Here is a 27132-nt window from a genome sequence, read left to right on the forward strand (position 1 = left end):
TTTATCACGGTTAAGTGGTTCCCAATATGGTAAACATAATAGTAGATAAGATAAGAAGATTATGATATACAAAGTGCAGATAAATTTTGATATTTGTTGCTCATATGTGATGTGTATATATTTCTTATTATATTAGGTTGAACAGTAGAATTCAGATTTTTTCAAATGCAATTTGGCCTAATTTGTATGTTGACATCAGAAGTCGGATGAACCGGTCCTACGTGTCATTAAAAAGCCGTCTTTTGCTGCGTTACGAAAACTTTGGATGAAGGTACTCACGAAAGTAGGCAATTGTGTTCTTGTCTAAAAATAATTTTTTAAAAGTGTCCATATAGCCAAAAGTCTTGCCCTCTTTGTTCTCGTTGACACCCGTTGCACAAATTGAGGCAATATTTACTTCCATAAACACATAGCAAATGTGTGACTTTCTAATGGTCACTAATGTAATATTACTGACGCTGTACTGTACTGTACTGTACTGTAATTACTGTAGGATTGTACATATCAACGTGTCTTTCAAGTCTTTTGTCATATTTGTATTTTAGTGCATTTAGTCACTATTTTAGTCATTCATTCTAAATGTGTAACTGTGATCGGCCATAGGAGGTGCACGGCGTCCACATGGTTAGCACGCAGGCCTCACAGCTAGGAGACCTGAGTTTGCATGTTCTCCCCGCGCATGCGTGGGTTTTATCCGGGTACTCCGGTTTCCTCCCACATTCCAAAAACATGCTAGGTTAATTGGTGACTCCAAATTGTCCATAGGTATGAATGTGAGTGTGAATGGTTGTTTGTCTATATGTGCCCTGTGATTGGCTGGCCACCAGTCCGGGGTGTACTCGCCTCTCGCCCGAAGACAGCTGGGATAGGCTCCAGCACCCCCGCGACCCTCATGTAGAAAATGAATGAATGTAATGGTGTGTGGTGAGGAATGACTGTACCATTTATTTTGAAAAGTTGGAATTTTTATATTTCCTTAGTGGTCCAAACTGAGAAGAAGACAAAAGTGCACACCCAAAATACAATAATTGAAAACACCAAGTCAATCACTTTTAGAAAGGACTATATGAGATTGCAATATGGTCTGGATGGTAGCTCATTGATTGAGTCATTATGAAACTGGCAGAAATATTGCTGTTATTTACTTTAATTGCTCCCATCTCAAAAGGTCACATTGATGGCTGGGGTCTGACTAAATTAGCAATTAATTTTGCTGCTTTAATTAAAAAACACATTTGTTTTGCTTCTTGCAGAAAAAAAAACCATAATGAACTGGTATAATTATCGGAATACCATACAAAAATTGAAACTGTCAGTGGCAAAATCTCAAGATAAGAGTGCTGAGCAAATATTCATACCGACTATTCCTATACATTGTGAATAAACATTGCTCATTTTATAATACGTAAAAATATTACAAGACCATACCATCATAGAGTAGGTGAGTAGGACATCAACCTTTAACATGTTGCTAGGTACTTAAACTTGTTTCCATGGCAACAGAAATCCAGCACCCACTACTTTATTTCCAATAGACCCTAGTCTCTCTGAGTGTCCTTCAGCAGCTTCTCTAAGTGAAATACTAAATGCGCCAAAAGTCGCTACCAGCGCATTATTATTGTGAAATACTAAATAAGCCAAAAGTCGCTATCAACACATTATTATTGTCAGTAGGTGTAAAAACGAAATATTTTTTACAGGTATCCTTCCAAACCATTGATCCAAATTAATCGTAAAACTCTTGGCTCTCCAGTGTCATTTTTTTGTTGAATTGAGATATATGCTAACCAAATTAGCTAAATGCTAATCAATGTTTCCCATGTAATGTAAATCCAATTAATCCAATCCAGAAAGCCACAAATGTTTACACAAAACATGTTTTTTATGCTTTTACAGTGAAGGTTTTACATACTGAAAACAATTTCAAGTGCAAATAAATAACAGTAATCTCTTCATGTTCATATTAATTGGTTTCAGACCCGGCCATGATAAGTGAATTTCCACAATGTGGAATTATCCATCCATGCATCCATTTTGTGTCCAATGTGTTTGTTTAACATTATTAGAGCACTCTAGACATGAAATAACACCCCTATGGTCACCTTTACACTCATATTGCCCAATATAGTAGACATCATAATTGTAAATAAGCGTGAAATAATAAGACATAAATTAGACTGTGCGGCACGGTGGTCTAGGGGTTAGCGCACAGACCTCACAGCTAGGAGACCAGGGTTCAATTCCACCCTCGGGCATCTCTGTGTGGAGTTTGCATGTTCTCCCCGTGCATGCGTGGGTTTTCTCCGGGTGCTCCGGTTTCCTCCCACATTCCAAAAACATGCTAGGTTAATTGGCGACTCCAAATTGTCCATAGGTATGAATGTGAGTGTGAATGGTTGTTTGTCTATATGTGCCCTGTGATTGGCTGGCGACCAGTCCAGGGTGTACCCCGCCTTACGCCCGAAGACAGCTGGGATAGGCTCCAGCACCCCCGCGACCCTCGTGAGGAAAAAGCGGAAATGAATGAAATTAGACTGTTGTGGTGTTAGAGGAGCTGAGTGAGGGATGGACAGGAAGTGATGTGGCAGGGTTCAGAGTTGAGTTTGAGCCACAAAAGTAGCTCGTGTTTTTATTAGGGATATTTGTTACGGAATACACTCCCTGTTGTGAGATAATTACAACTTGCAATAAAAGACAGTGAAATACTGACACCTAGTGACTAGTGTAGAATATTACGGTATATGAATGTCAAATACTTCTTTGAATGCCTTACAGCAGTGCTTCTCAGTTATTTACTGCCATGCCCCCCCCCAAGGGAATACTAAATATGAGAGAAACTGATCATATTTATTCATTTATCTGTACTGTACAGACTGAACTTGAAACTGAAACATGGAAAATCAAGAATATGGAGCGCATACAAGCATCCTATAAATTTGTACATGTTTGGTAGGTTTGCATTGAAATGAAAGCAAAATGAAAACTGGACCAAACCCATTTAAGGACGGGGGGAACAATCAAACTCGACACCTGCAGCAAAGCAAAAAGTTCAGCAAAGAGTTCGGTTGTAATTGAATTATACTCAAGAACAAAGACATGTGTTGTAATTTTGTTCCTCCTTACAATGGAATCTTAATAACCTTGTAAAAACCAACAGAGCCATCATTATCCTATATGAAATATTAAACCACGTAGGTGCTTGAGGCCGGTGTTGTTCAAGGTCATACAGCAGCAGCAGTCAGTAGCTGGAGAATCACAACTTCAAAAACTCTGGATGGAATGCATACCAATTGAAGTTGGTTGCTGGAGAGATGCTTGTCAGCGCTGTTGAGGTGCCCTTGAGCTAGGAACCACACTCCCACTCAAAGTCTTCATGACTACATAATCCATCATCCATGTCATGATACAGATAATGTATGGGTCACCAACACGGTGACCCCCCCCCCCCCCCCCACCCCTATTGACCACATGAGGCATGCCCTCATGCCTGCTTTTCCTTCAGGTTTTCAGTTAATATTATGAGAACACTAGAAAGAAAGACATTCTGAAATACAAAATCTGATTTTTTTAATGTTCTGGTAAAACGAGGATATTCAGTTTGTTTGGGTTGAAATAAACTATGAAAAGAAATGTAACAAAGATGTAAAAGAAGCTCTCACAAGAATAAAACATTGGAGTCCACCTTCCTCCAGCCTTGCCAGGCCCTACAAAGGACAAAGGTGTAGACAGGAAGGATGGGATTATCAAATTATAATAAATCAAATTATCATACAGCATGTTTTGGTACGACACACAGTCCACTACAACAATCTCCCAGTTACCAAGGGGCTAAGGAAGCCCGATACGCTTTGAGCAATGAGAGGGTTATTTGGCGGCTCTCTTGGGAATGAAATCCGGATAATGTACAGTATACAAGGGGGTCATTTCCTGTGGCAGATTTCATGTTAGTCATCAGCAACAAGCAAATAAGAGCTTAGAGAATATATAAGACTGCGACACTCCACTCTTGTAATAACTGTTTGTCTTGATTTCCTCACAGGCAATCTCCTTCCTTACACCACTGGCTGTGATTTTTGTTGTGAAGATAATTCAGAGGACTGACAAGACTGAAATTAAAGAGGCATGTTTAGGTAGGTGGCGCTAATTACTTTTTCTACTTTTTACGGAATTACTTTTTAATTACTGAATCTCTAATGTGCTGCTTTTGAGAAAGCAATTCTTAACCAGCTTTATGGGCATTTTTTTCTTTGTTTACTGAAACCAAAGGGCTTTTGGAGACTTGGGCGCATTATCAGAGAGCGAAAAACATTTAATAGCTATCCATTGAAGCAATGTGATGATTACGGAACCGTTGCCAAAAGCTGAAACAGCACAGCGAGGAGTTATTTTCACCAAAGAATCACTAAATAATAGCAAAGTACTCAACCTGCAAAAAAAATCACACTTACAGTATCTTGTATATACAGTATACATACAGTATAAGGTGTTGGAATTGGACTGCTGTTGATGCGTTCGGGTCAGAATTAAGTTATAAAAGAGCATCAGGTGTGGACTCCTGTAGAACAGCCACACACAATAACCAGCACAGAACGCGCTGTAGATCTTCCAGAATCTGCACCTATTCCAGCTGTATTCCTTGGATTTCGTGCGTCCCACGAAAACAATTCGTTTTAATTTATTCCACCCACGTTCTGCCTGCAGGCACGCCCACTCCACTGTGGTTGGTTACACTCCCAAACACTCAGGAGGAATTCCGGATAGCTGCCAAACCCAACTTTATAAGAGTTGATAAATGGTATAGGAGTTGATAATAAACAGCAATTTATCTTTTTAAAATATCGGCTTTCAACATACAGCCATCCATATGTGTTGGATCTCAAATCCAATCCAGAAGTAGAGACTGAACAGTCCCAAGTTTCTCAAGAAAAGAGGTTACTCCAAGACGTCTGTGAATGGTAAGTAGCTACAACATTGGTAACGTGTAATGGGGTTATTACACGGTTTTTATGGGACTACAAGTGTTTAAAATGCACCCCACTCATGAGATGCACACTCTATAATGCTACACAGACAAGTGCTTTTGCTCCATGACTTACACAAAATAAACACAGTTAGGACACTCGTAAATTGTTACTTACAACTACCTCTTCTGACTCTTGGACACGACCAAGTAATGTTGGAAAGACGTCAGGCTTCAGCAAGTTTGTTGGCTAGCCCATCTCCATACTAGCTTGTTTTACAATTTTTTTATCGAAATGTATATAACTTATCCATCCGGTATCTCCATGTCTCCATATCTCCAAAGTGGCCCATGCGTCTTTTCATTTTTTAGTATGTGGCCCTCGACACCCCTGAAATAAATGAATAAATTGATCATTAATTTTTTATTGTTCATAAATCCTCCCTCACAGTGGCCGTCACAACATTCCTACTAATGTTTATTTCACTTTGGTGATGGCGTGTCATTTATTTAAAAGTCATCTTTTTTTAAGTAAGAATTATTTAATCATCACTGCAAAACAAATACAGATAATGTGTCATCAGTCAGGCTTTTAAAAAGCATTTGGAAGTCAACGACAACAAACAACAAACAAACACTCACATTCACACCTATGGACACTTTAGAGTCTTTCTTTAGCGTAATGCTTCTCAAATAGTGGGGTGAGCCCCCTTGGGATGGCCGTGATGAACTGTTGTGGGGGGCATGAGAGACAGAGAGGACTTTCAGTATCAGTGCAGAACCGCCAACATGTACGTATGTAATTTGACACATGAATACACTTATGCTTCACTGCTTTTCATTTTGTTGCATTTCACTGGTTTCAGTTTGGAGTTCTGTCTGTACGGTACAGATGAACAAATAGATATTATCAGTTTCTGAATCGTATTTCAAATCGGGGAGGCGGTGAAGTGAGGGCGGGGGCATTTCTGTCAGACAGAAAATAACCGAGTACTACTGCAGTAACCTAACTTGCATGTTTCTGCACTGTGGGTTTTACCCAGACAAACCCAAAGCACCATGAGAAAGAGAGACGCTGGCAGATGTGCCAACAACATGCTCGACAAATGAAACTGTAGAATTGTAACATTTTGGGTTTTTTTCCCTCTATAACCATGATTAATATCACCATTGCCTCATGTGTGTGTGGAAAAAAGGCAATATAGTTTGAATTAGACCATTTTCAAGGATGCTGTGCCTTTAGTGAGCCGTGCCAACTAATCTACAGTGCCATAAAAAATACTTTATTGAAGCGAAGATGAAGTAGTAAAAAGTAGACCAGAACAGAGCTGCTGCCTCTGTCAGCTTTTGGATACACCGACATTCATTTTGCAATGGCAATTAGCAAACTGAGCTCCGTATGACACAATCTCCGTATGAGATATCTGATGTCCTCAAATTTGCAGTTTCAAGACCCAACAGGCACATCACGTCTCGTTTGTGCAGTTTGTCCAAATAATGGAATTGCTCAGAAACATTTACACAGAGCTCCTCTTGCCAGCACAGAAAGATGTTTTATTTCATGTCTGGCAACATGGGAGGAATTCACTTTGCCTGCAGACTGGTGGGATTAATCAGTGAGGTCTAGCCCTCTGACTAATGATTATCTCCTGAGGTTGGCTTGATAGCTAATTAAGTCGATGTCCAGTTACAGTGCAACACGATATGTCATCATATTACTCATTACAAAAGGAGCTGTAATTACTTCACAGGCAGAAGAGTGTGAAGTTCCCACTTGAGCAGATGCAACCATATAAAGTGAGCAATAGGTTTGAATTATTTTCTGGCAATTAGAAACCACAGAGGATGCACGCTTTCATAAGGCTTATTAGTGTTTTATTTTTAATGAACACAGTTGTGGACAATAGCCACTATAACCAACCTCAAATGAACCACAGCTCAGAAACGTATGCCACCAAGCCAATTAATGAAAACCATACAAGCCGTTTTGGGAGATTTTATAGCGGGAGTGTAGGGTAGTCATTTTCTCCTGAATGTTGTGTCACCATGACAATAACAAGGATGAAATCTATTGTTGAAATAACATTTAAATTTAAAAGGAAAACAATGTCCTTTGCATTTGCAAATTAAAAAAGTGTAAACATTGCTGTTATATAAGCACCGGAATTGTCAAGAGAGATGGATGAGGTCGGAGGCAGTGGGGCCCAAAAGGCAGGAAGGGAAATGACTCGAAAACGATAAAGAACAAGACTATGCCTAATTTACGACAGAACAAACTCATGTAGGGTCTTAGATGTGTTGGTAATTTGTTCCTGGGTGCTCAAATGATGATAAATGACATCAATGGCTTCTAAACTGTCAGTCCTCCATTGATGAAGGACAATTGGTTGGATTGCTCTTGTCTTTTTGGCAAGACTACAGCTAAAGATTTAGTGGCTTTCACACAGCTTGTAAACTATGTCGCCGCAATATTGTATGGCTGCTGAGAAAAATGTGTATGTTACCGTGGCTGTTTGAATCTCTTTTAACAAATAAAAAAAAAGTATATTAATCTATTATATTAAAAAGAGTGGAACACTCTTTAGTAAATGATACAGTGGAATCTTGCTTAGCATCATCGATTCGTTCCAGAAGGCACGACTCGGGCGCTAAACAATGTAAATCCAATTAATCTGTTCCATAAAGCCAAATATCTGAACACTAAATGTTTTCTGTCAACGGTATTTCACACAAGACTGTTTTTTTTTACATGAATATGAAATATCCGATGCGGTACATCCACGGAGGTGGCGAGAACCACAGTGATCACTGTCTAGAACACGATAGTCCTGCAAAAACGTGTAATGACCACATTCCACTACCGATGTTGTGCCAAGATTGTCTGTAGTTTGTAACATCCGGCTTCCGAGCTCCACGGCACCAGCGGTGCACACTCTTACAAAGTGTGTACGACAATTAGTGCTCCTCCTTGGGCAGGTGAGGTTGAAGGCAGCGGCCACACATCCTGGTTCTCCTGAGCGCCACGGCACCAGTGGTGCTTCTGACAAAGTGTGTATGACAATGAGTGCTCCTCCTAAGGCGGACGAGGTTGGAGGAGCACCAGCGGTCCCTACATTTTGACTTCATACAGGGGTCTCGAGCCAGTCGCTCAGAGGTGCCAGTACCTCCTAAACACTTTTGAATTAGCTCTCCAAAGACTTTATTAATTAATTATCAATCCTATACGGCTGGAGGCGGGCCATGGGTGAAATAAATTAAAACAGCAACAGACCGTTTTTTCGGGACGCACAAATCCAAGGAAATACAGCTGGGTAGGTATAGATTCTGAAAGATCTTGAAGGCTTTTTGTGCGGGTTATTTTGTGTAACTGCCCTATAGGCCCCATTGGACCCCAGTTAGTGTCCACTAATGCTCCACTGTAATTTGTGTTTGTTTAAAAGACAATTTGTGTTTGACTGTATTTTCAATTTTCCTTCCTTCAGCTGTATCACTGGCTCTCGCCCTGAATGGAGTCTTCACAAACACCATCAAGTTGATTGTCGGCAGGTAGGTGAATGCTGGAGCCTACACCAGCTGTCTTTGGGCCAGAGGTGGGGTGCACCCTGGACTGGCCAGCCAATCACAGGGCACATATAAACAAACAACCATTCACACTCACATTCATACCTATGGACAATTTGGAGTCACCAATTAACCTAGCATGTTTTTGGAATGTGGGAGGAAACCGGAGTACCCGGAGAAAACCCACGCATGCACAGGGGAAAACATGCAAACTCCACACAGAGATGTGCAAAATGGCCATTGCCATTAGTTTCTGGCAATTTCAGAATTTTGTGCAAAGGGAGTCAATATTTTCTTAAAGAAATGATTATGCCTGGGAAACTAAGAAAAAAGACAGTAAGAATTTTGTCAATAGCGGTTTTGTCAACACACTCCTAGGAGTGTGTGGGTGGACCACTTCACTTACACCTTTTTAAAAGATTTTTTTTGATGACAAGAAAAAGTTTAACCAAATTATAATCAGATACGGAATGGTAATCGACCTGCAGTGTGAACGTCGCCCTTAAAAAATGAGTGTCCATGTGCACCAACTGCCAAAAAAAAAATATTTGTCTCTGACTACTGATGTCGGAAATGTGTGTTCTGCTGGCAAAGCCAGGTTTCCACCAAGTGGTACAGCCCACCACGGCATGGTCTGGATCAGGCAAACACTAATCAATTTAGCATTTAAATCATGGGTTTTGTAGGTAGGATGGTAATATTTATGTCAGCTATGTAATTAGCACATAATTCCTTAAGTAATTGAACACGGTGAAATGCGGTTTGCATTTGTGTCTCACAGCCAGGAGGTTCTGGGTTTAATTCAGGCTGAGACTTATATGTGTGGTGGACATGCATGTTCTCCCCATGCTTGTGTGACTTTTCTCCCATAGTCCAAAAACATGCGTGCTTGGTTACTCGGAGGCTAAACTGTCTATAGATGAGAATGTGAAAGATTGTTTTGGACAGTCTAGGATTTACCTCTCCAAATCTTTCCATTTATGTTTGATTCTCAGACCCAGGCCCGACTACTTCCAGCGATGTTTCCCAGATGGCCAAGTGAATGCAAAGATGCTGTGCACCGGAGAGCCGCATCTGGTATCAGAGGGACGCAAGAGTTTTCCCAGCAGTCATTCCTCTTGTGAGTAGCAGCAATGTTACTTCCATCTTGGCTAACATGCGATACATCAAATGCTCAATTAACTTCCCAAGTTATCCAAGAAGTCACTCCACACTCTTTATTGCTCTCTGTTTCTACCATATCTTACTTATTGTGTGGAAATACGGAGTAATAACTATAAAAGCAATCTTCACTCGCTAAATGTACTGCAAAAAAGGTCAGTAAGGATAATTCATAATGCCGCCTACAGAGAACATACTAACTCCTTATTTCTAAAATCACAAATACTTAAACTTGCTGATATAGTTCATCTTCAAACAGCTAAAATAATGCATAAGGCTAAAAATAACCAATTATCTAAAAATGTAATCCAATACTTCTCTACAAGAGAGGAGAAATATGATCTCAGGGAAGAACTACATTTGAAACACTTATATGCTAGGACTACGTTAAAAAGCCATAGCATTTCAGTATGTGGAATCAAACTATGGAATGGATTGAGTAAGGACCTCAAACAATGCACAACGATGAGCCAATTCAAGAAACAATACAAGCAGTTGATGTTTGCTAAATACAAGGATGAAGAGTCTTGAACCAGTCATGATGTGCTATACATATCACTATATTGACACTTACTATGGTACCCATTATGTCATTGGATGCTCATATCACCTCCTACTTTGGTACGTGACAAAAATAAAATAAAAAACCAACAAAAAAAACTTGAACTATATTAGGAAAGCAGGAAGTGAACAAATGTAACAGTTACTGATTGTAAAAGTACCAGATGGAGGGGTAGGATTTAATAAGCCTTGCTTCTTCCTATGTGGAACTGTGAACTGATTATGGGATGCACTCAATTGTAATCTGATGCATGTTCAAATGAAATAAAACCATTACCATTACCAAGTTAGACCCCAGTGTTCTGGATATTTCCGTGTGGTTGTGAATGAACATTGTTATACAGTCATGTTCTCCAACAGTAGACTCGAGCTCTTTTTACCTCACTGGGGTGTTAAATAATTAAAGTGTTTTCCTGTTGTCCAAATGATTAATGTTAAATGATTTGCAGGCCAGGAATCTTTGCTGTTGGCCATACAGAATTTAGTGGTGTTAATCAAACTCAGCATGTACAGCATGTAGCACATCAAGCGTGCCTTTTACATACACTTACCCTTTTAACTGTCATTTAGAATTAAAAAGACTGCAATGACCCATGCCCCATAAGTGCTGAATATTTGTTTGGTTTGCCTCTCTTAAAATGATTATTACCGTTTCCAGGTGTAAAGATGCATTTTTTACAAGCAAGCCTTGTATAAAAGTACTAAAACTTCTATGAGAAAATCATTTTGGTTCAGACTAATATATCTATGGATCTTCCACTAATTCTAATTAGATGCCTTATGAAATTCCAAAGGAATTTACAAGAACCTCTTTTCAAGTGGCTTGTGAATACATTTTTATGTGTGTTTGCTTGCTTAAGCATTAATAAACTGCTATAACTCATACATAAAAGAGTTTAGAGGATGCAGTATATTGTGAGATCAATGTCAGCAATGTTATGTATATGTTATGTATATGTATGTCCTTCACATTGTCTTAATGTAATGCGGTACTCCCGTTGTTATGGGGTGGAAATACAGTTGCCGAGTGAGTATGTGAGGACTTGGCCGTCCAAACTTTCGCTTTGGAATTTGCATGCATGATTGACTGGTGATCAGTCCAAGGTATACATGACATTTTCAACTCATAACAGATACCAAAGTGAGTGGGTCCCTGGGAAATGAAAAAAAAAATGTCTTTTTGTTCCTTTAAACCACACTGATGTTGTTTTAGGATATTTTTTTACACAGGATTACACTTCTCCTGTAACATGTACATTAACTATGACCAGCTGAGACACATACGTGCTGCAGGATTCTGGAAACAGAAACAGTGAAGACAAAAAGTAGGTTTTTGTTCCTTTAACTCACTCTGAATATGCTCCAGGCTACATGGAAATGGGAATGAAATATGTCCCATGTATTCTCCAAAACATAAACTAATATATTAGATACTAATATTATATTCATGTTTATGTCAAATAGTAAAAAAAATATTTCACACAAAGGCAAAAGACAAAAAAAACAACAATCTGCCCCATTATGGTCCTGGCTAACAGCACTCATGCATTCATTCATTCGTTCATTCATTTTCGACTGTTTATTCTCGCGAGGGTCACGGGTATGCTGGAGCCTATCCCAGCTGTCTTTGGGCGAGAGGCGGGGTACACCCTGGGCTGGTCGCCAGCCAATCACAGGGCACATATAGACAAACAACCATTCACACTCACATTCATACCTATGGACAATTTGGAGTCACCAATTAACCTAGCATGTTTTTGGAATGTGGGAGGAAACCGGAGTACCCGGAGAAAACCCACGCATGCACAGGGAGAACATGCAAACTCCACACAGAGATGCCTGAGAGGGGAATCGAACCCAGGTCTCCTAGCTGTGTGGTCTGTGCGCTAACCAATCGGTATCGGAGTCTACCACATGAAACCCTGATTACATATATTATTAATTAATACTCTTTATTGTTAGAATATGCAGTGGGCCAATAAAAAACGAGCTGCAGGTCAAAAGTGGCCCACTGCAGCTAAAGGAAGAGTCAACCCGATTTCACAACATTTTTCGAGTCCAAGACTCGATTTTTAGTCAATGCTTTTGTTTAGCATTGAATCGGCTTCTCATCTGCTTTCAGAAAGACATGCTTTGAAGTGTTGGCCATGTCCCAAAAGAGATGACACAGAGGGGGATAGCACATTGCAGCCCTGTGTGCAGATTGCATTCATCTCCTGTGCAGCACTAATGGCCTTATGTTGTTTCACTGTGAGTAAAAATGTTGTTGTGAGAAGCGCAAGATGGGAACTTGGGGAGTGCCCATATGCCAGCTTGTCTGGAGAGACGTGGGAATCCAATTTGTGTGTCTACGTCCCACAACTCTGATTGTTGAATTTTGCATGAGTTATGGAGCCTTTAGTGAGACAAATGTGGCATTGGGCAGGACAAGTGACAAGCATGGCTGATCTAAAGTGGAATGTGGATGACAAATAACGTCTGACAGATTTGACATCCCTGTGTGGGTTAAAATGATGATTTAACTTTAATCATGTTTGCTAATCAGAAATGCACCAAAACAAATGTAGTAGGACACCTCACGTGTTTGTTGGTAACTACTATATGTAATTAAAGCCATCATTTCTTATTGCATTTAGCTGCACTGGTTTTTAATGATTCGTTCATAAATGGGTGGAGACCTCAGAGACAGAAATATGTGCTCTAATATTCTGCATGATGGTGTAATGCAAAATTAGGGAACAATGGTCTCTCTTAAACTAATTAATTTTACCTTATTGTCGTAATGTCTAAATCAATTTTAGCAACACAAAATCTGAAGAGGCATTTCGGAGGCACCTTGAAAAAAGCTTTACTAACATCGTAGGAACAGAAGTCATCAGTTGACTGAGGACCGCCTAAAAACACAATACAACACACCTCATAAAATTTAGTTTAGTGTTGAGTTAATTGGTTCCAGATCCAACCAAGATAAGGACTACATTTTTACCTTTAGAGCCCCGTAGACGTGAAATAATGCCATATAATGACATTTATACTCTTATTAATCTTTGTTTGTCAACTGTAATGTGAAAGCTAACGAGTTCACCGCAGGGACTTAGCATAAACATACAGGTAGGTTGCTACCAAGCTAACTAGTTAGCCACCAATTTGTTTATTCTAAATTGAAGAAAGGGTTTTAAATGGAGTGGAAAAGAAGGACAAAGTAAGAAGCTAAAAACCTACCACTTCCACACGCAAAGGGAGGATATTGCTTTTTCATGTCGTAGGTAATGGCATCAAATGTCCTGTCTCATTCATGTTTTTTGTCATTACTGATGCCTAGTAACCAGAATACTACACATTTGGGATATTCCGATCAGGATTTTATGCTGCCGATACCGATACGATAATCCATGAGTGATAACAGCCGATATCAATACGGATCACAGACATCAGTGTAAATGTTTAAATGTACTACTGGCTATTTTACGGGTCACCATGATCTCGTTTGTGAGAGATACTTTTACAAAATGACAATGGCCAGAGCCATACGTACATGAAGTAGCATACATGGACCGCTCATGTCAAGTGCAGGCTACTGGGAAGCAATTAAGGGTCGCAAATGTGTTGTTTACACCAAATTAATTATCAAATTAATTAATACCTCCTTGGAAAAACAGCACAGTGAAACGATGGACACATACAAGAATGCATTCATGCAAGCTCAGTTGGTGTCACAACACATAAAGTTAGACGAATTATTGTTATGGCGAATTGCCTTTGAGTGCCTTGTTTTCAACTAGTTCATGTCTTCATGCAACACACCATGCACACTTACAAAATTTTCAACAACATGTACCGTTATACAACCTGCTGAGTCATATTCAATATGTGACGGAATTGACGCGGACTGCCACTAAGGTCACGTGGTTGCATCCCAACAATACACTGTAGCTTGGGTTATTATTGTCTTGTTTTGCAAAATGCAAACATTTGAAGTTTGTCACTTCATCACCTCCATTCTGTGGTGTTTGCAGCAATCAAACGTGCAAAGACATGCAGCCTCTTCACTTTTAAACAACACGTTTGAAGACACGAAAACGATCAGGCTGCACTCATCTTCCTCATTAGGAATCAGTGTGACTGTCCCACAGGATTTACCTCTCAAGGCTTCTAAAATGCATGAAGTAGATTCACTCCTGTCATATTTTGTCACCACTGTGTCCTTCCGTGTCCTTTTCCTGTATGTGTGCTTCTGCCTCCTGAGGAACAGTCTTCTGTGGTAATAAGATACACCTCCAGGACTCCTTGTGTAACCTTTCTCCTCAGAATGAATTAGCTAATTATATTCATCTTACCAGTAGAAGACACACAGTGACTCTCCCCACAAATATAATTTTTTTCTCAGTGTAATCCCCCAGATGCTGACTAAAGTCAAGTTCACACTTGAGGATTTTTCTATTCTACCAATAAAAAAACCCTGATTGGCAACAAATTGGTCCACTGAACCATTTCAATAGGGAAAACCTTTTACGTATATTACATCAAGTTTGTTTAATATCGGGATCATTCCACACCTATAATGTGAGAACATTTTTGTCCCCTGTGGGGGGGCATGACAGAAAATAGTAGAGAACCACTGGTTAAAGTGAGGCAAACACGTGTGCTCTTGTTGCTCTCTTTACTTATCATCAATTTTTCACTTTCGATAAAATACCGATATTGCAATCTTGAGTAAACGATCTCATGTATACGGACATTAATCTGGTCCGATATCACCACCAATCATACATTACTACATTTACTACTTCCAATGATAGATAAGCTTGTTCAAGGGATGTTACTCAAACTGAGAACAATAGCCAGCAACAGCCGGTATAAAAAAAACACATTTTGATCCGCTCCTCTATACAAATTCTTCTGAAGGTCAAAGTCCAGAAAGTTTTTGAGGCTATCGCTTAGGAACTAAAAGTTTTGCGCTCACTCCGTGGACTTTTATGGGAGTAAGGTTGGCAGACTGTGGCTCAGCACTTGTTTTGAGCCTTTGTTAACTTGGCCGTATGCTAAAGGTCAGTGCCATAATGGAAGACCTCTCCATAACCCATCTTCAGTGTTCTGGCTGAGACCATCTTCCAAGATTTGAAAGTTTATGTACTTCATTGTTTCCTTCATGCGGTGAAGTCTTCCTTTACCCTTATCAGAGAATCAGCCCCAAAGCAGAATCCACTTCCATGTTTTTCAGTGGGGATGTGGGGTTCTTGGGTTTACAGTCAGCATTTCTCTGCCTCCAAAAATGAGGAGCCAAGCTGGTGCCAGGAAGCTCAAATTTGGTGGTCGGTGGTTTCTAATGATCTTACTAAGTTTCTTGCTGAAGAGAGAGGAATAATTGGTGTGCTTCATGCTGACATACCTGGCTTCTTTGTTAGGGCGTAAATATACAGAATCAGCAGGGGATCAAGTAATGATTTCCCACATGGTACAATATTTGTTCATGATAATAAATATAACAATTGTAAGCCTTCTTTAGAGTGTCCCTCATCTCCTCCTATAATCCTGATCTCACTTGAAATTGGAGTTAATTGGCCATCTGGGTGTTAGCAAATGTGATTTTGTTTTTTACAGTGAGAAATGTTTCCCTTTGCAAGGACATTCTCGCTCATGTGATGTTTCCTTGTACTCTGCACAACTTTGCATTCATATTTAAACTCGATATTATGGGCTGCAAAAATTATATTTGGTTGATTCTAATCTGGGCCAGAATTGCAAATTAGCTTCATCTCAAAATGTGAAAATCATTTTAGCTCCTTGATGCATACATACATGCATATTGTTGCAAAACCAAAAAATAAACAATCCAAGCTAAGCCTGTTTAAAATGATTCAGTTGGCATCTATATTAACATAACGCACAATGCTGACTGCAGTGTTGCAGAGAAGTGGAGCATATCTGGTTTAAGTCTCATAACATGAGGTGAAACGTATGAGGTTTGCCTAGTGTCATAATACGTATGTAGTAGTCAACACTGGTCACTAGGTGTCAGTAATGGTACTGTAATGCTCAGTGGGATACACAACTGATTGCTGGAACAATAGCCTTTTATTGCAGGTTCAAATTATCTCAAAGCAGGCACAATAATCTTCATAATTACACGGGCTATCGTTGCGGCCGTAATCCATGGCAAGCTGAAACTCAACTCTGAACGTCCCAGCGTCACTTCCTGTCCTGCACATGTCTGAAACACTTTTATAGCAGACTGAGCACAAGTCCTATTTATGTCTTTTTATTATGTGTTATATTAAGTAATATGAGGTTAAAGGTGGCATTAGGGTTGTTATTTCATGTCGAGAAACATTGAATGTAACAATGCTGAGATACCTTCACACTGCGTGGAGTCAGCCATAGCATGTCGGATATGACATAGTGAAAAGACTCCTTCTAGTACGAGCCTTTACTCTTGTCACTTACACAGAAGTACAAGCAAAATAGTGCAATCATCCGTCCATACATATACAACATACTATGCAGTGAGACAAGGGTTGACAGGACGGGATGATTGGGCGATGAAGGGGGGGAAGAAGGGGGACAACACTAGGAGAGGGGAGGGGAAAAAAACAACAACTCCAAACGAGACTCTTAAATGAAGGAGCACAGTGTGGGACTGTTAAAAAAAACCTTGGCATACAAATTGGCATACAAGTAAAAACATTGTTCACACATATAGACACAAGACCAGCGCCATGAAGGGAAAATGGTAACCGATGTGACCAGCAGCCAGACGGGCTACTTGTAGCCAATTATTACCCCGGGGGAAGGATATTAAGGCGTTGGATTAAGATTCATTATTCCAGATTAAGAATATTGTTTGGGTTAGTTCAGGAAGTCACATTCCAATGGACCAGAGCACCCTATTGTCCATTCTGGTCTCCCAATTGATCCAACTGCAAAGCCGAAATCTTTACCAAGATGGCATCCTTGTTGGATTGGCAGTCACAGTCAGAGTGGGAATGGCTTTGCCCACCAAATCATTCACGATGGGCAGCTGTGGGCCAACTCGATCCGCTGCCTTCATCATATGAATTCTGTGATACACCAGGATAGTTCCCAATCCAATCAGCAACAACCTCTTATCATGGTTCTGAATAGGTAGACGTCTTCGATGTCCTTCACGGAAAGAATCGCCAGGAACATGACCTTCCACTTCCCCCAATCGTCCATCACGTACCCGGCGGTGTACGTTCCATCAGGGCAGGCAGGTTCCCCCGAACTTGAGCTTCTCGTCGAGAAGATTGTGTCAATTGCGTGGAGAGACCAGTTGATCCCTTCCATGATTTAGGTTTTTGGAGAGCAGTGCAGAGAGAGGCTCTTGAAAAAGTATAAGACAAGACTAAACAAGACATAAGAAGCAAGCAAAGCAGGGAAGATAAGGGATAATGGAGGAGAGGGGAAAGATGCGACCGCCTTCGTGAAAGTGGTACGTTTTTTGGCTTCTTACCTTGTCCTTCTGCCCCACTCTATTTAGCATAAATAAATTGGAGGCTAACCAGTTAGCATCCTATGTTTCTAGCAGCGGCTATGTCCTGTATTCTTGCAGTGATCCCCCAGCCTGTGCATTACAGTTGAGTAATGTATTTAAACAAAGAATAATAGAAGTGTAAAGGTGACTATAGGGGTGTTATTTCATGTCTAGAGGGCTCTAATAATTGTAAAAAGTAGTGGATTTTAGAAGTGGATTTAAAAATGGAATCGCTGTCACGGGCTGTGGTGCTGCTTTGCTGCCATCTTCCTGTCATGTGTTGCAGTACACTTCCGCTGGTGGGGAGGAGCTCATCACGCATCTGCAGGCAACCTCATCTGGACTATTAAAACCCTTCCATTCCATTCACCGGTTGCCAGATTGTTATCCGTTCCACACGATCTTCCCTGCTTTGTGTTCCTCGTGTTAGCTTAGCTCTCTGGTCAACCATGCTATTTGTGTTTGAGTACCTTTGTCCGCCCTGTTGGGCTACTTCCAGCAGCGATCTTTTTGTTGTTACTTTGCTTGGTTTTCAGCAGCGCTTTTTGTTCTTTTTAAGTTTATTCCTGCTTAGCACAGTGCAGTGATTTTTAGTTATATTTTTCCTCTGCTATATACGTGGCTACCAGCTCCTTGTGTTTATTCTTGTATTTTTTTCCCCTCCCGATAGCTGCACTACCATCAACACCAAGCTATTGTACTGCCCAATCCACTTCAGGAATGGGCTGTTTGTCCGCTTCCTATTCAAATGAATCTTCGTCAAACATATTCTATTTGTCCAATGCAAAATTCCACAGAGGTGATATTACAGCATTTTTGGGGGGTTGTTTGCTTTTTTATGTTTGTTTTTGTCAGCACGCTGCTTGTTTCCCCACTTTCATCTGTTTTCCACTTTTCGTCTGTTTGGTTGAAGCAGCTGTTGGAATAATGGGACCATATGCAATTTGTAAAAACAAACAATTACCCTCTTTGCATGTTTTGTGGTTTCATCCCATGTTTTGAAATAGTAGTTGTGCTGCCTCCATACAAAACACACAAAACCAGACGAGGTGATTTAATAAAAGATAACGAATGATATAGAGGTGATGAGGATAACATTAAGAAAAATGATTAGTTCTGGAGAGCTATAAATATGTTGGAACCTCAACTTTATGTTGAGAGCCCCTGATATTTTATGTTTCCAACTATCATCATAATCAATTAAAGCGACAATTGTCATTTTATAGTTAATGTTTATTAAAGTTGACAGTTTTGTCCACTGAAACAATGATTACATATTCTGATAATTACATGTTGACTGGCACTGACTGCTCTAGATTTTTGTCCATCAAATGTCTAATATCTCACTATATTGTAGTGTGGAGGGTCCCTGGAATACCCAGCATGCCTTGCAGGCACTTTGTGTTGCCTATTACCCCTCATTTGTTGTTACCCGCACAGAATGGTGGTTCATTATTGTGTGTCTCACATTTTAATATTTTTCAACAATGCCAGACACACACAAGTGTTTTCAAGGTGTGTTGCCCAAGATCTAAATTATTAAATTATTATTCAGTAAATTATTTCAGTCAGGCTAACTGGGAACACACACTTTGGGGTATCTATTCATTCCATGCTAATGAGCTCAGCTAACATTAGTTAATTTGGATCTCAAGCAGATACATGTTATTATAGGTTATATACATGAATGATATGATATGATATGATACGATACATGAATTGTAACACCAACACATCTTGTCTGTAAATACATTTGTTGAGCACATGCTCAGATCTGTAGATGGTCTTCTTCCACTTCTCCCAAATACTTGTCAAATTGATTTATGTAGTATTGTCACACAGACTATATTGGATATATTGATTTTTCCCTGTCACCTGTTGAGCACTGTGTAAACATCCGGATCATTCTTTATATTTATAGCATGGCTGTGCTTCATTTCAGCTTTATTCTTCCACACAACCTGAAGTCGGGTGCCGCCTTGACCCTTTTCTTTGTCTTCTCTTCATTAGTTGCATTTTCTGGGCTTGGTTTCACTTCCTTCTACCTGGCGGGGAAGCTGCAGTGCTTTACCTGTCAGGGTCGAGGTCGGAGCTGGCGTCTCTGTGCCACGGTGCTGCCCCTCTACAGCGCAATGATGATTGCCTTGTCCAGGACCTGCGACTACAAGCACCACTGGCAAGGTCAGCGTGAAGGCTCCAACACTGTGATGCAACTGTCCTTTATTAGCTTGTGTTCAGATTGTAAACAACCCTGCTTCAAAATTCCAGGGGTGTACTGGTGACGAGGCTGTGCTTTAAAAAACAAAGCAAGGCCTGGATTTGTACTTCTGTGGAACACAATCAGAATCAGGTTTACTGCAGAGGAGTTCATTGGTATATCCATGACACCAATAAACAAAGAGGCGTTGTATGCATCTCAGAAATGCTGTCAGCCATCGGAGTGGAATCTGTTAAATATATTCAAGAGTCACTCATGCAAGGTTAGCTGGGCTTGATTGTACAACTTTGTAAATATTTTAGGAAATGTCTTCTGGATATGACTGTACAGATTATTTATGAGGGAGGCTGCCCAACAGCTGTAATTCTGTGATCTTTAACAGGGCAAGGCAAATGAAGGACAAGGTCAGGGAGGAAAAATAAATCAAGACTAATAATTTCTTCAAAGTATGAAGAGTCAGGCTGAAAAAAATGATACAAAATAATTATTCATTCATTTTCTACCACTTATCCTCACGAGGGTCATGGGTATGCTGGAACCTATCCCAGCTGTCTTTGAGCAAGAGGCGGGGTACACCCTGGACTGGTCGCCAGCCAATCACAGGGCACATATAGACAAACAACCATTCACACTCACATTCATACCTATGGACAATTTGGAGTGGCCAATTAACCCTAGCATGTTTTTGGAATGTGGGAGGAAACCGGAGTACCCGGAGAAAACCCACGCATGCACGGGGAGAACATGCAAACTCCACACAGAGATGGCCGAGGGTGGACTTGAACCCGGGTCTACAAAGAATGAACATTTCTTAAATGTTGACCCCTAGAAGATATGCTGTCATAAAAATGGTGAGGAGTGTACTTACTTTATGAGATACTGTACCCTTTGCCACTGTCAATAAACCTGGAATTAGCACTTACTATGTCACAGAACACAAATATACCCAATTAAGTCAATTTCAGGCAAACGTTTAACATTGCAACACACAAGAAATATGTCCACGGTGACCACCATAACTGCCTTTTCGCCACTTTTTGTCCCTTTTTTTTCTCCAAACAGCGTGTCAGCATATGCACCTTATTAAACCGCAATCTGCACTCAGTGTAAACACAAGCTGGGAAATACCATTATCCAGGCAGCCAGGGTACACTTGATAAATACCAATAGTCCCACCATCCCTTTGGACTTTTCCCTTGATCCTCCCATCACTGTCGTACTAATTTATTACATCATATGACATTCCATTCAATTTATTTGACAGGAGCTGATGAAACATTGACAGAGCACACTCGGGTACTTATATACGTGGGAATCGATCTTATATTTCATTTCAACCAGAAGTAGAAAAAAGGAGTTCAGTGAGACCTGACACACACGGTTTAAATAATGAAAGTCCCCTTCAGGTGCTGTAGCTATAAGATGGCTATTATATTTTCACCACTCAAAGTTATATTGATATTCGCCATCCGGTAGGAGATTATTTTTTATCCCTTATGATGTCAGTAATTATACCAAACAATTTAATTTAGCTAAATCAGTTTTCTTTCAAGTACTTATGGAAGCATACTATGAAATATATACCATTCTGTGACTATACAGATGCCTTTGTTGGAGGAGTGATCGGGCTGCTGTTTGCATACATCAGCTATCGCCAGCACTACCCCCCCTTTCTGCACACGGACTGTCACCTCGCCTACGCCAGCCTGACTGCCACCCCTCACAGCCCCCCGCATCCCCAGGAGGATCATCGGCCCATTGAAAATGCCACCACCCTCCCCGTAGAGGGCTTGACCGAAGCGCCACTATGACTAGTGGCCACCACCGAGACCAGTCACACCAGACCAGTGAACCCCCCTCCACATGACTGACTGGCTACATGGCTCTTGTGTACATTCCAGAGGACAGTAAGCCACGCCCCCCCTCCATCCTGGTATATACCGTCTCGGTGTTCACTACTTTCTTCTTTGGGTGTTTTATACTGTTCTTGCTTTGCAGCTGTGAAAGTCTATATGTAAATATAATCTAAGAGGTATCATACATGCTTTGGAAATATGAGGAACTGATATTGGATATTATTTGTTGTTCAAGTTGTTGCATATTCAGAAGTGTATCAGTCAAGAAGTAGTCTGAAGCTGGCATTAGTTGTAAACACTTGAAAGTGTTTTGCCTTATTGAAAGGTGGTAGTCCTGACCGGGTGTGCGTGCTCATGTTTTTGGGGGCTTATGGTGCTACATGTACAGAATGTCGCTTGCATCTAACCGATTCTCATGGTTGGATTTCCACGTCATGATGTGTCACTATAGTGCAGCCATTATTATTGCAGCCCCATCCACCCATCCATTTTCTATACCCCTTATTCTCATTAGGGTCACAAGGTAAGCTGGAGCCTATCCCAGCTGACTTTGGGCCAGAGGTGGGGTACGCCCTAGACTGACCAGCCAATCACAGGGCACATATAGACAAACAACCATTCACACTCACATTCATCCATCTATCCATTTTCTATACTGCTTATCCTCGTTAGGGGTGGTGGTATGCTGGAGCCTATCCCAGCTGACTTCAGGCGAGAGGCGGGGTACACCCTGGACTGGTCGCCAGACAAACAACCATTCACACTCACATTCATACCTATGGACAATTTGGAGTCGCCAATTAACCTAGCATGTTTTTGGAATGTGGGAGGAAACCGGAGTACCCGGAGAAAACCCACGCTCATACGGGAGCATTGTCATGTATAAATAAGTTGAAGTGTTAGAGTCATTCAATAAAGACAACATGCATTCCACTTCAGATGGCAAGACATAAAAACAAGCATGATTTTCTAGTCACTAAGAAAGGTGTCCCACTTGATTACTTGTTACTGCTGTAACTTGTTAAATACACGTTTAATTAGTGAAATAGCAAATAGACATGCACTCTATTTGCAGCCAGATAATCTGCTTTATGGCAGCCTCATAATAAGCAATCCTTGCTGCTTTGCCCCACTTGACACCTTGGCATCTTTTGCTCAGCCAAAGACCTGCGACCCACTTCAAAACGGCTCCAGATCGTGACCCACGAGTTGAGAGTCACTGGTCTAGTTCAACGTGAGTGCTTTAAGCAAACAACAAATTATTATTAATGTGACATACAATTAAAGTATTAGAATTGCTCCTTGCCAGTTCTTAGTTATAGCCAATACCTTTTATAATAAACATAATCCAGTCCATATCCAACATACACGCAAAAGGCGTTGTAGTCTTTTCCACCTCCCTAACTCCCCACTGCAGGTCCTTGCAGTCTTCCATCGTGTAGCAGTGTGAACCGCCATGTTTGGTGGGTTGGTTCCTGATTGGTAGCAACTGGGGTTGTGCTTTTGGCCCCTATCATCACTGTGATTTGTCACTTATATAGAGGAGGAGCTTAACCTGATATCACATGTTTAACCGTCCAGACAAACTCTAAATTCATTTCTAGAAACTCAAACCTCTTTCACATCACAACACACACTCCGTATTTATGCTCTTGCATCCACTGTAATGCAAGAACATAAAAAATACAAATGTACCTTTAATCGTGGATGCTACTCTGGGAAACAGATAAAATCAGTGTGTGAAATTAAGAATCTAGTCTGAATTATGAGACCTCAATATTTCTTGTGTCACCATAGCAACGCAATGATGAATGGAAACCAATAACCTCCGAGAAGCAGTGGTCCACGTGTAGGACTATATTAATATGTAACTTCAGTCTACGACTCCAACACACTGTCAGGGTTCCATTTCTTTCTCCATCTCTTGCACTTGTGTATTTCTCATTTGAAATTGCAATCTCACATCTAACCTCACTGTCACAGCTGTCCACCTACAGCCCCTAAATCCAAATTTATATAGCCTTCCTCTTGGACACGTGACCAGAGTAAATGAAATCAATAAGAGGCAGGTGAGGATGGCAGAATAGAAAACGACATCACAAATCCTCATTAAAGGGGACATATTATGCCTTTTCCACTTTCCTGGCCTATAAATATTGCTATAATGTTGCATTCTTGTGTTAAACGATGCCGAAGCATGAGATGATAACATTTGCACACTTGAACGTGAGCCCTGAAAGAAGTTTTGGATGGCTCTGCACGCTTCGTTTTAGTGTTTGTTTCTAACACAGGCGGGTTATCAAGTTCTACTGATGTCAATTAGATCCAGACTTCCTTATATGGGCTGCATATAGTCTTCACTCAGTAAACATGGATCTATGTATCCGGAAGTCCTCGGGAGCGCTAAGGAGTGTGACAAATCACAGTGGAGTGGGCTTACCTAGAGGAGGGCTGCGGGTGGAGTAAATTAAACAGACCATTTGGTTCGAAAGCAGGAAGTCTATGGAAACACTACAGAAAGAGGTGCAGAATCTGGAAGATCTAGAAAGCTTTCTGTAGCTGCTCAATAGGAGCAATACAAAGCGGGCTGAAAATGAGCATAATAGGTTCCCTTTAAGGGGAAGTCACTTCCACTGCAGTTTAATGAGGCCATCACCACTTTAGTATATGAGGACCCCAAGGATTGGCCAAGCACTGCAAAATCAGCATACAGACTGTAACTAGTACACGAATAAATACACAATCAGGCACTCATGAGAGAACATACCTAACCTGCAAACATCACCGACAGTGGAACCTCTTTAGCCAATGTTTGTGGAAAAATACACCTCAAATATTTCTTAAAAAAACACCTTACTGTGTGACGTCAGGAAGCATTAAAAGCATCAACTCTTCACATGTTTTACATCTGCTTGAGGTTCTTTCCTTGTTTTTTTGTGATTTAACCATGAAAGGGTGCTCCTGAGGAAAAGAGTGATGATAACCATAGCACCAGAATTTTTTAAAGATTTTTTTAAAGATATTTTTTTTCGATGTACACAAAAGGCCTATTTCTCTCAAATCTGAAATAACAAATCCACCTCACAGTTGTAGCATATCAATATGCTGATTATACAGCATGATGACAATGTTGCCTTGTTTATTTGGGGGGCAGGGGGGGTGGTAGGTTCCCAAAACAGCCCGCAATAAGGGAAATCTGATTTATTAGTATATGTGATTTAATTAGTATATCTGTTGTAAGGCTGTAAAACCCTCACTATATACTTTATACACTTTTGCAGACATCAATTAACATTTTTGTTTCTCACAAAAGGTCAAACTTTTGTTTGAATTTTAATGATTAACCAACAAGGTTGGACAAAGGAAATTATTAATTCACATGTATTTCACTCCTCAGATCGTGCCTTTTTGTCGTCCTGGCGCTGTACCGTAACATTTTTGTATCCTTGTTTTCCTCCTTACTTCCTCTTTCTCGAATGGCACCCCAACTACTTCTTCCTCCTCTTCCTCCTCTTGGGCGGCTTCCGCTGACAAAGCCTGTTAAATTGTAGAAGTGAAGAAGTATATTTTTAATAGATTTTCTGACCTGATGTTTGCATTTCATCATCTGATTTGAAGGAACATCACCTCCTCATTAGTCTTACTTCAGTTCCACTCATACATGCAATATATACACATGACATTTATTCAGATGGATGATGTTTGTTCAAACAATGCATGGAAAGTTGAAGTTTCAACATTTGACACTTTCTGTAACACAACTTCACTCCCCCAAAGACTGAAAGGATACAAGGTAATCAAAGGTCATTGAGTTATCTGTCAAAATGAATACATGTAGAATCAATACATGCAGAATCAATGTTTGTAAGATTAAGGGAACTGTTCATGGCATGCTAGTTCAATTTGTAACAAAAGGTTTTGTTTTTTTTAAATATATAAACGCATGTCTTGCCTTGTTAGCTCAACTGAGCTATGTGTTTGATCATTCTATACTTTACGTACAGTAAAGGACTTGCAGCTATGTGAAATGTGTCTGAAGAAAATGACAAGGCTCGCTAGCAGTGGTGTACATTGTTGCAGTTTGGTTTTTTTATGTTATTTTATCGATACGGACTCTGTGTTGGAGGGGAGTGTGCTGTTTGTGTATTCCAGTGACAATAAAGGGTTGTAGTACTTACATTGTCCATCTTGCTGACTCTTTTCTATCACTTCCACTCAAGTATTCATACTGCTTATACCAAATTGTGAGCCGATGAGCCCAAGTGTTTTTTTTTATTTCACAATGACAAGACTGCAAGAATTTTGAGTAATTAGCATATATACTTAAATCCATGTCTAAAATTATTAATCATAATGGTGAATGTGTTGCAGCAAAAGCCTGAGAGCAGCAAAATTTAAATTTAAAAAACGGACATTTTTCACACTTACAGGCTAACTTCACTTTGCCGCAGGCAAAATTAATTGATTTTTAGTCTCTACAATGAGAGAATATGTGCTTTATTTTTATTCATTAAAGCCATACTGTATTATAGTCATCCCTAGCCACATTGCACTCCGACTTTTGAGGCTTCACTCAAAACTAGACTTGGGATCCTGGGATACAGAGGACAAAAGGTTGGTGCTGAAATAGTCTTTAATAATCACTGCAGCAAGTAAGCAAGGGGAACCAAAAACAATGGTGCCCGTAAAAAGAATAAAAGGCATCATGAACAATAGACTAAAGAAATAAAGGCAAATAACAAACAGATGTCGCTATAGGATGTGCAGCAAAGACAATGTAGCTGGACTGGATGGCACGAGGGAAAGCCAAAAGCTAACCAGCATAATCCTGGGAAGAGGAGAAGGCACGTGGCTTGGCGTCTCTAGCGAGAACAATAGCCGAGTGTGTTGCTGACTTGTGGAAGACTCAGAAGAAGAGCAGCTGTGGCGCGTCCCGCAGTCCAGCAAATAAGCAAAGATACAAAAAATAGTAAGACCACCAAACCTGTGCTGCAGAAGAGCGTGGCTTACTCTATGACGGTTTTTCAAAATATATTCATTAGGGCTGTCCATTGATTAAAATATTTGATTGTGAGTAATTGCATTTTGTCCATTGTTAACTCAGAATTAATCACATTTAATCACAGATGAAATTAAGTTTTAATCTATAATAAATAGGAGAAATATTTTTGTGGTAAATGATTCAATGTGCAAATACAACGATAATTACATCAAATTTGAAGTAAAAGTCATTATTTAATTTTTTTATTCGTGTCAGTTCAAAATAATATTTGTTCATTTATGATACTGGTTTTAAATTCTAAATGTTTGTGAGTAAAAAAGC

The 27132-nt window shown here is 40.2% G+C and overlaps 1 protein-coding gene across 2 annotated transcripts in view; it reads left to right on the forward strand.

The window, feature by feature from the left end:
* plpp4 (phospholipid phosphatase 4) overlaps positions 1-25957 on the forward strand; it is a 52439-nt gene extending 26482 nt beyond the window's left edge. For both annotated transcript variants that reach the window (XM_058058032.1, XM_058058033.1), the window contains exons 3-7: positions 4040-4130; positions 8443-8506; positions 9517-9641; positions 19746-19916; positions 21556-25957. In XM_058058032.1, coding sequence (XP_057914015.1) covers positions 4040-4130; positions 8443-8506; positions 9517-9641; positions 19746-19916; positions 21556-21764 — 660 coding nt within the window. In that variant the 3' untranslated portion in view covers positions 21765-25957. The remainder of the gene's footprint in view (positions 1-4039; positions 4131-8442; positions 8507-9516; positions 9642-19745; positions 19917-21555) is intronic.
* The last annotated feature ends 1175 nt before the right edge of the window (positions 25958-27132 follow it).

Source organism: Doryrhamphus excisus, chromosome 20 (genome assembly GCF_030265055.1).
Source record: "Doryrhamphus excisus isolate RoL2022-K1 chromosome 20, RoL_Dexc_1.0, whole genome shotgun sequence".
NCBI lineage: Eukaryota > Metazoa > Chordata > Actinopteri > Syngnathiformes > Syngnathidae > Doryrhamphus > Doryrhamphus excisus.